Source organism: Psammomys obesus, unplaced genomic scaffold (assembly GCF_907164565.1).
Source record: "Psammomys obesus unplaced genomic scaffold, mPsaObe1.curated_primary_1811, whole genome shotgun sequence".
Classification (NCBI taxonomy): domain Eukaryota; kingdom Metazoa; phylum Chordata; class Mammalia; order Rodentia; family Muridae; genus Psammomys; species Psammomys obesus.
This window is the reverse complement of record NW_026596427.1, coordinates 4,596,902-4,607,403: the sequence shown is the minus strand read 5'-3', so window position 1 is coordinate 4,607,403 and position 10,502 is coordinate 4,596,902. Positions and strand designations below refer to the sequence as shown.

General features: G+C 38.7%; 1 protein-coding gene across 1 annotated transcript; it reads left to right on the top strand.

Annotated features, from left to right (window-relative positions):
* The first annotated feature begins 7,389 nt into the window (after nt 1–7,389).
* Nucleotides 7,390–7,710, top strand: LOC129669523 (non-histone chromosomal protein HMG-14-like). Its single transcript, XM_055597805.1, has one exon. The coding sequence runs from the start codon at nt 7,390–7,392 to the stop codon at nt 7,708–7,710; it is 321 nt and encodes a 106-aa protein (XP_055453780.1).
* Nucleotides 7,711–10,502: the final 2,792 nt, after the last annotated feature.

Here is a 10,502-nt window from a genome sequence, read left to right as displayed (position 1 = left end):
TGTCTGTGCTGGCTCACTCTTTGTGACAAGCAATACCAGGTAGCTGGGGCACAGGCAAAAAGATCTGAGTCTAGAGCTTGCTCCAGTGTCCCTTAAGATGTGTTCCTTAAGATGGTGGAGGATGGGATTTGGGTCTCAGGCCTGGTTCATCCCTGCTGGGTTCACTGGCTGTGATGGCAGCATCATTTCTGACCCAAGGGGCTATCCTGCTGGGGAGCAGGCAGAAATATTTCAGAGCCTAAAGCTGCTCTAGTGCCCCATAGACTCCTTGGGGAGGAGGATAACGGAACTTTGGTCAGGTACTTAGCTCTGTTCTGCTGGGTTCTCTGTCTGTGCTGGTCTTGCTGTTTCTGGCCTATGTGAGTCAGGCTGCTAGGGTACTGGTGGATAGATCTCTGTGCCTATAGCTGCTCCAGTGCCCCACAGGTTCCCTTAAGATAGTGGAGGATGGAACCTGAGTCTAAAGCCTAACTCGGCTCTGCTGTGTTCACTGTCTCTGCTGTGCTGGCTGATTCTGACCTGGGTTAGCCAGGTAGGTGGGGAGTAGGCAGAATGTAGCCATGCCATCCCCATAGTAACAGAATGTATCCCTTCCACAGGGCAGTGAGAGTGACACCTGAAAGCTGCTGTGATCAAGAAGGTGTCAGCAGGATATTGAGTGTGGTCTCCAGGGTTTGGAACCAGAAGGTGTCTACAGGACTGTGAGAGTGGGCACCCAGGTTTGGAGCCTTACCCTCAGTACAGGAAGGCATTCACTCCACAGGTAGTGAGCGTGCATGCCACTTCCTGATCTGCCAGGTCCCAGGAAGGCATGAACAGATACTGGGATGGGGCGATGGATGGCCTAAGGCTGCCAGGTAGGAGCCCTGAGTGCATGCTGCTGGTACTAAGAAGATATTCACAGATGGTGGATTTGGGCAAGTGGCCTAGGCCTGTGGGGTCAGAACAGAGTGAGTTCCTGCTGTAGGTCCCAGGAAGGATGGGTTCTGGCAGGTGGCCTAAGGCTAATTGCTGTGTCCTGTGCACTGCTGCTGGTGGTCCTAGGAAGGCTGTGACAGTGCCTGTTGGAAGCTCAGGAATCTTTCCCCATATTTTCCGGGCTGGGCTGAAGATGGACCTTCGAATATCCCCATAGATTCTCCTCTTACCTGAGAAACACAAACGTTGGGGTTTGAGGTCCACAGTACAGCCTGCCAGATACCCTGCTCTCATTGCTGAGCTGCTGTTCAGGTACCCTGTGTAGACAGTGCAGCCATCATGTTCTGATATTAGTAATATTAACCAATTCTGGAGAGGTAAGATATCTAGATAAAATAATTACTCTTGAAACGATATACTATGGATTTAATATAAGATAAAAATAAATGAGTATTTTTTTTCAAAATTTATAGCATGGAGCACATGCAACTTGAAGAAGTTTTAAAAAAAACATAAAATAACTTATTGTAGTGTATTTAAAATAAAATAGTTAACTGGGAGGTCTTAGTTCCCATATTGTCAGAAATAAAATCTATGTCAAAAGAATGATGAAATAAATGTCAATATTTCCAAAGATTGAAAAAAATAAGGAAATAAATGAAGAAATTTTTGAAATTTGTATAAGAGGTATAATAAACTCATTGCCTTTCTCATAAAAATTTTTAACCAATCACATTGTATTCATTTTCAATCACTACCTATCTTAGTATATCCCAATATGAATTTCCCATCCCATAGTCTGGGTGTAATAAAGCAGATGCTGAGACTCATAACCAAACTTTGGGCAGAGTGCAGGGAACTATAGGAAAGAAGGCGGAGTTAGTAAGACCTCTAGAGAACAGGCACTCCACAAGGAGAGCAACAGAACCAAAATATATGGGCACAGGGTTTTTTCCTGAGACTGATACTTCCACCAAAGACCAAGGTCCATTCATGGATATAACTAAGAACCCCTGCTCAGATGTAGCCCATGGAAGCTCCATATCCAAGTGTGTTCATTAGTAAGGGGAATGGGCACTGTCCCTGACATGACCTCAGTGGCTGGCTCTTTGAACACCCCCCACCGAGGGAGGAGCAGCCTTGCCAGGCCACAGAGGAGGACACTGTTGCCAGTTCTGATGAGACTGTATAAGCTAGGTTCAGATGGAAGGGAAGAAGGATCCTATCAGTGGACTCGGAAAGGAGCATGGGTGGAGTTAAGGGAGAAAAGGTGGGCTTGGAAGAGAATGAGTGAGGGCGTTACAGCTGGGATACAAAGCAAATAAAATGTAATTAATGTAAAAAATAAAAATTTAATTAAAAAAAGAAATGGTGTTGTATAAATGGTGCTATATTCTTATTTTTCTACCTTATTTCATTGTCTTTGGTACAAATATGTTGTGCTATCTTATTTCATTTCTACTTCACATAAAGGAGAGATATCTGGAAGGAAGGAATGTTATTCAAGAAAATGTCTCCATTGAATTGGCCTGCAGGTAAATCTGTAGGGCCTTTCCTTGAGTGGTGATTGATATGGGAAAGCCTGGCCCATTTTGGGTATTTGCATCTCTTAGCATGTGGTCCTGAGGTTGAACAAGAAAACAAACTGAGCAAGCCCTAGGAGCAAAGCCAGCAAAACAGCATTCCTGTATGAAATCTGCTTCAGTTCCTTCCTCTAGGCCTTGAGTTCCTGTTCTGACTTCTCTCAATGATGAACTGAGATGTGGAAGCTTAAGCTAAACAAACCTTTCCTTCTCAATTTGCTTTTTTGGTCAATCTTTTTTAATCATAGAAACAAAAACCCTACCTGAGACATACAATTTCAACCATATTTTCTACCTACTCTACATGCAAAACTGTTTATTAAAAATGCAGTAGAGATATAAAAAGAAATCTAGTTCCATATCTGTAGCACTTCTATCTATCCAGAAAATCAGAAAACAAACCTCATACACATACCGCCACCACCATACCAACTTGTTCTTCTTCTTAAAAACATTCCTTATTTTTTATTTTTAATTATTTTTTACTTGTGTGACTATTTTACCTGAATGTATGAGTATCATATATGTATCTAGTGCTCATGAAAATCTAAAGAGGATGTCAGATCTCCTGAAACTTGAGTAATGGATGGATGTGAGCACCAAATACAAGTTGTCTGCAAGAGTGGCAGGTGTTCTTAAATGCTGAGCTTACTCCCCAGCTCAAACATTCAGCTAGCTTTATCAGAGCAGTTTGGTCAAAGTGTTAAATGGTAACAGGAACAGAAAACTGTACTCCTTTGTTTATTAAAAGAATTTCAAGGAGGCAATGCCATTTGACCTAAATTATGAAACAGAATTCACTTATGTGCTAAGAAAAAGAGGTATCATATGGTAGAACTCAACCTTGCTGTGCTCACATTTAGAAGGAAGTCACTTGCTAACCTGAATGTGTAACATTCAGTTCTACTAACAATCTCTTCTGCTTTCCTGGCTTTATATCTGCTAGGTGAGTCTAGGTATTCATGTGGCTGGGTATATTATAATGGAACAATCATGGCTATTTTCCCAACACGAGGATTTTCTTTCTCACCTCCTACTTAACTACATATTTTGCCTTCTAGAAAAATTCTGAAATGTCAACTTCTTGGTCTCGTCCTCCCATGCTATTAATGTGTGTAATATAACCATGTCATGTCCAAAGAAATACATTGATGAAGGGAAAAGGTATTTCTATACTTTTGTTTGTTACCCTAATCTTTGATGGCTTAGGCCATTTCTCCAGGGTGAAATAAATATTCAAAAATATATTTTACTCTTTCTAAGTAAAAAGACACAAGCAAAAATAAAACTGATATCAGGTGAGACAATTCAGTGTGTACAGCCATCTCTCACCAAGCTTGACAAATTTAGTTCAATCCATAGGTTATGGTAGAAGGAGAAAACCAACTCCCACATGTACTCTGACGTACACACACACACACACACACACACACACACACACACACACACGCACACAGGTTCTCACACACACTAATAAAAAAACTAACAACCATTTGGCTACATGTCATGGGTTATATGCAGATGTGACATTTATTGTATTTATTAATTAACACTCACTATCAACTAATAACACTGGAAAGGAAAAATTCGTATTCTGACTATATATGATACTTTTAGCAAGAACTGAATGGTATCAAGAAGTAAGTATGTACCATTACCAAAAGCCTTTCCTTTCAGACCACTACATCATTATGGACTTGTTGTCTAAACTATGCTTAACACTGAAAGACTGAGTATTGCTAGATATATGTAACGTTGTAACAATTTATTAAGTAGTTTTGTAATTGTGAACAGGAGTGTCACTTAGTTCATTTGGAATCAGTCACTTTAGAGTATAATATTTAGAAAATTTAATGAGTATCTAATATTATAATATGTTATTAGATGTTTGCATATTCCCAAGAATAATACATACTTATTATATTTACTGTATTAGATTGGTTGAGATATTAACAATGGCACCAGAAATGGTTGACTATGAAAGATTATTTACAGCACTAAAGCAATAAGGTTTATTAATCTATAGTTTCTTCAGGAAAAGCATAAAAGTCAAAGATGAATTCAAGCTTATACTATGGACAGTTCAAAAGAGAACAGGCTATTGCACCCATTTTCTTTTAGTCATGGCTATAACAAGCAGAGACTCAGCTAGGTTTGACACACTCTGCTGTTGTCATAGGTCATTTTCTTATTAACTAGCTCTAATGTCAGAGCCCTCTGGAGGTGCCCCTGTGGGCAAGTGTGGAGGACTGTCTCTCTAAAACAAGTGTAAATAATTAATCTTTTAGTAATGAGTAATTGATGGTGAATAGATGGTACAAGCAATTCCCTAGCTCTCCTTGGACCTGTGCTGAAAAGCCAACACTGTCAATCAATATATTTCACAAATTTCATACTTTAGTCATTGTTCAGTAATGAGCATGTACATTTCTTACTTTATCAGAACAATTCATAGTCATTTCACCTATGTTGGAATTAACTTTCACATCACAAGTAACTATTTTCACAAATAACCCCATTGTTCTTATCAGAAAAGTCTTCAAGTATCAAGGCACATTAAAGTTTTTAATGTATTTGCAAGGTTTCCAAAGTTTAATTTTGCACGAAATCTCATTTTTCTTTGGCTATAAATGTTCTTAGCTGTTTTACTGTATGTATCAGAATCCCTTTGATCATTTTGAGAAAATGTCTTTTAAGTACCCAAGTCTAAATGACTATTATTTATCTGCCAGTATTTCTTTCAAGTGAAAATAATACTCTCTCTCACACACACACTCTCACAAAAATAACCAAACTCCAGTTCACAAACGACTGCATAAATGCTTTTCCCTGAGATAATCACTGTAGTTCAGTATAAAATATGGTGCTTCATAGTAACCATTTCTAAGAAAGAAAATGCCAGGTTATATCCATACATGGTCCTTGGTGGAGTGTCAGTCTCAGAAAAGACCCCTGTGCCCAGATATATTTGGTCCTTGTGGAGCTCCTATCCTTTCCACGTCATACTAACTCCCCCTTCTTTCATATGATTCCCTGCATTCTGCAGAAGGTTTGGTTATGAGTCTTAGTATCTGCTTTGATACACTGCTAGGTAGAGTCTTTCAGAGGCCCTCTGAGGTAGGCTCCTGTCCTGTTACTTGTTTTCTACTACTTCCAATGGACATCCCATTTGTCTTCCTAAGTGAGGATTGATCATTTTACCCTGGGTCCTCTTTCTTGTATATCTTCCTTAGGTGTTTAGATTTCTTTATGTTTGCCATATCTTATAGGTCTATATGAGTGAGTATATACCATGTGTGTCTTTGCCCTTCTGGGATACCTCACTCAGAATTGAACCTCTGTTCGGATGTAGCCCATGGTAGCTCAGTAACCAATTGGTTTCTCATAGTAAAGGGAACAGGGAGTATTTCTGACAGGAACTCAATGGCAGGTGCTTTGACCACCCCACCCCCCAAAGGAGGAGCAGTCCTGCTAGGCAACAGAGGAGGATTTTGCAGCCAGTCCTGAAGATACGTGATAAAATAGGGTCAGATGAAAGGGGAGTAGGGCCTCCCTAATCAGTGGACTTGGAAAGGGACAGGGAGGAGATGAGGGAAGGAGGGAGGGATTGGGAGAAAATGGGGGAGCAGGATACATCTTGGACACAGAGTTAATAAAATGGAACTAATAATAAAAAATAAAAATTAAAAATAGAAAATTCTAAAGGGTATTTAATCAAGATTTTTAATTAATATTTTATTGCTTTTCATAAGACACACTAGGTAAAACTATCATGACAGTTTGCGTGTGTGTGTGTGTGTGTGTGTGTGTGTGTGTGTGTGTGTATTCCTAGAGAGGAAACATAGGGCTTCACATCCCCTACCTTCATGTTCTTACTGCTAATTTATATATGCTAACTTTTTCCCCCTGAGACAGAAACAACTGCCTATTCACTCAAGATGGCGGTGACAGAACAACATATGAATTACCAAAGTCCAACTTTATGATACAAATTATTTAAATAGAGCATAAGTGTGGGATTAATTACAGGACCAAACAGCTACATGCCTTCATATCAAAAATCTCACCCCAGTGGATCTTCCTCCCTTAGGTACAGCTGAAACACCAATGCACACTGTCAAACCAGTGGACTTCTCTCATCTTCCTGAAGAATACTCCAGACAGCAGAGAAAGACAGAAGTACAGACTCTAGGAACAAACAGTGAAGGTTATGAATAACCAGGTGGGCAGAGGTTAGCATAAGAACACAAAAACAAAAATGAAGACATCATGGCTCCCTGGTGGGATCCAAAACCAATGGATATTTTAATTCAGTGGAAACACAGGAAAATGACTTTAAAACTATGCTTATCCAGGTATTAAAGGCACATAAAGAGGATATGAACAAATCTCTCAGGGAAATAGCTATCCAAGTGGAGGCAAGTAAAGAGGAAATGAACAAAGCTCTGAAAGAAACACAGACAAATATAGCCACACAAGTGGAGGCACAATTAGTGATATATAGAGAGGAAATGAACAACAAAAAAAAAAAAAAATAGAAGCCATCATAGAAAGGGAAAACAGAATTAGAACAACAACAACAACAAAAAAAAAAAACCACACAAACAAAGAAAACAGTGGAGCTAGAGAACTTAGAGGAAAGATCAGGAACCACAAAGGTAAGCATCAACAACAGAATACAAGAGATGGAAGAGAAAATGCCTGGTGGTGAAGATACACTTGCAGAAATTGATACTTCTCTCAAAGAAAAAGTAAAATATGAAAAGCCCCAAACACAAAACACCCAAGGAATCAAGAATTCCATGAAAAGACAAAACCTAAGAATAATAGGCAGTTCTTGCAGCGGCGGCCAGGCAGCGCAGCAGCTCCTTTGCAGGCTCGGTGTAGCATGTGTCTCCCATCCCACACAGCCACGCTGCCCAAGAGGAAGGTTAGCATGGAAGGAGCGGCGAAGGTGGAGCCCAAGCGCCGCTTGGCGAGGCTGTTGGGCAAGCCTGCACCCACCAAGGTGGACGCCAAGCCGAAGAAGGCCGCCGGGAAGGATAAATCATCAGACAAAAAAGTGCAAACAAAAGGGAAGAGGATAGCAAAGGGCAAACAGGCTGAAGTGATTGACCAGCAAGCTGCAGATCTGCCTGCAGAAAATGGAGAGATGGAGAACCAGAATCCAGCCTCTGAAGGAGAAGAGAAAGAAGCCATGTCCGACTAACCATCCATCGTGTATGTCAGTGGTCCTTGCCTCCCTTTTTGTATAATCCAGAGGAATATTTTTATTAGCTATTTTGTAAATGTGAGTTTTTTAGTAGCTCTAGAAACATTTTTAAGAGGTGGGGGAGTCCCACATCATCCCATTTTTTAAGTGTAAATGATTTTTTAAGAGGTTAAATCATTTGCTGGTTGTTTATTTTTTGTACAACCTGAAAATAGCAGGATACTGAATCAGGAGAGGTTGTGACTGTCTCGGGGGTCACCATAACATTCCGTAGAAGGGCTAGTTTTATAGCCTACAACACAAAGCATACTAAACGGCAATTTGGAGTCTCCATTTTACATTTGTGTCTGGAATATTTTCAGTTATATCCGGTCTCATTCGTGTTTCCTAAGAAAACCACTCCCTGACCCTTGCCCTGTCAGAACACAATGTCTCTGGTCATGGCCATCCATTTTCCTAACAATGGTGATAATGTGCTGTGAAAGATGGAAATGCTGTAGGTACTATTTGTGGCATAAAATTGTGGCTCGGTGGAATTGAGGATTATGAATATTTGATTGTTATGTGAGGTCTTAAGGAAAACTTGTCAAATTTGAGTCCTGAACCTCATTGTAATAAGTTCAAAGAGACTATATGTGGCTCTTCATTTAGGTACGTGAACATAGTATATGGCTCTTCATTTGAGTATGTGAACACAATGTGTGACCTCAAAGTTTGGGTACTTGTGTTAAGAATTGAAGTGTCTTGTGTGCTCTGCTAGTTGTGAAAGAGTAAAAAAAAAAAAAAAAAAAAAAAAAAAAAAAAAAAAAAAAAAAAAAAAGATTCCAAGCTCCAAGGTCCAAAAGAATATTTTTAAGAAAATGATAGAAGAAAAATTTTCCAACTTAAAGAAACAGCTGTCTATAAACATCCAAGAAGCCTACAGAACACCAAATAGACCAAAAAAGAAATTCTTCACATCATATCATGTCAAAACACTAAACCTACAGTACAAAGAAAAAATATTAAAGGCAACAAGGGGAAAAGGCTGACTATCATGTAAAGGTAGAACTATCAGAATCACTCCAGACTTCTCAACAGAAACTATGAAAGCCAAAAGGAACTGGGCAGATGTCATGCAGACCTTAAGTGACCACAGATGCCAACCCCAGACTACTATACCCAGCAAAGCTTTCAATCAATATAGATGAAGAAAGCAAAATATTCGATGACAAAACTAAATTTAAACAATATCTACACAACAACTCAGTCCTACAGAAGACAACAGAAGGAAAACTCCAATCCAATGAAAACAACTACATAATAGAAAACATAGGATACAGATAATTTTCACACACACACACACACACACACACACACACACAAAAATTAAAAGGAAACAAGCAATGAATCACAGGAACAACACTAACTCCACAATAAAAGGAACTAACATTCATTGGTCACTATAATCTAACAACATCAATGGACTCAACTCTCCAATAAAAAGACAAATACTAACAGAATTGTAGCAAAAACAGGATCCAACATTCTGTTGCATCAAAGAAACACATCTCTGCAACAAAGATAAATATTACCTCAGAATAAAGGGCTGGAAAAATGTTTTTCAAGCAAATGGACCCAGAAAACAAGCTGGGGTAGATATCTTAATATCTAATAAAAAATAAATTTCAACCAGAATTAATCAAAAAAGATAAGGAGGGTCACTTCATTATCATTAAAAGAAAAATCCACCAGGAAAACATCATAATTCTCAACATTTATATCCCAAATACAAGAATGCCTACATTTGTAAATGAAACATTATTAAAGCTTAAATCACACATCACATCGATCCCAACATCTTAACAGTGGGTGACTTCAATGAGACATAAACGCACTTACAGAGGCCCTAAATCAAATGAACCTAATACATGTCTATAGAACTTTTCACCCAAATTGAAAACACTGTACCTTCTTTTCAGCATCTCATGGGACCTTGTCCAAAATAGACCATATAGTTGGTCACAAACAAAGCTTCAAAAGATACAAGAAGATTGAAATAATCCCTTGTACTCTTTCTGACCAACATGGACTAAAACTGGACCTCAACAACAACAGAAGTAGCAAAAAGCCTACACACACATGGAAACAGAAAAACTCACTACCCAATGACAGCTGGATTAGGAAGAAATAAAGAAAGAAATTGAAGACTTCCCAGAATTCAATGAAAATGAAGGTACAACATAGCCAAACTTATGTGACACAATGAAAGCAGTGCCCAGAGGAAAATTCATAGCACTAAGTGACCTCAAGAAGTAATTGGAAACATCTCATATAAGCAATTTAATGGCCCACCTGAAAGTCCTGGAAAAAAAAAAGAAGCTGATACAACCAAGAAGAGTAGACTGCTGGAAAAAATCAAACTCAGCTGAAATCAATAAATTAGAATCAAATAAAACCTTTCAAAGAATCAATGAAACTGAGAGCTGTTTCTTTGAGAAAATCAAGAAGATAGACAATCCTTAGACAAACTAACTAAAAGGCAGAGAAAAACTGTTCAAGTCAGCAAAATCAGAAATGAAAAGGGGGACGAAACTACAGACATTGAGGAAATCCAAACAATTATTATGTCTTACTACAAAAGCCTATATGCCACAAAATTTGAAAATCTAAAGGAAATGGACAATTTGCTTGATCAATTCTATTAAACAAAATTAACTCAAGATCTTATAGAAAGATTAATAGTTCTATAACCCCCAAGGAAATAGAAGCAGTCATCAAATTCTTCCATTAAAAAAAGCCCAGGGCCA

What these genes read in the sequence shown, in the direction of transcription:
- LOC129669523 (XM_055597805.1), top strand. Translation starts at nt 7,390, where the DNA reads ATGTGTCTCCCATCCCACACAGCCACGCTGCCCAAGAGGAAGGTTAGC.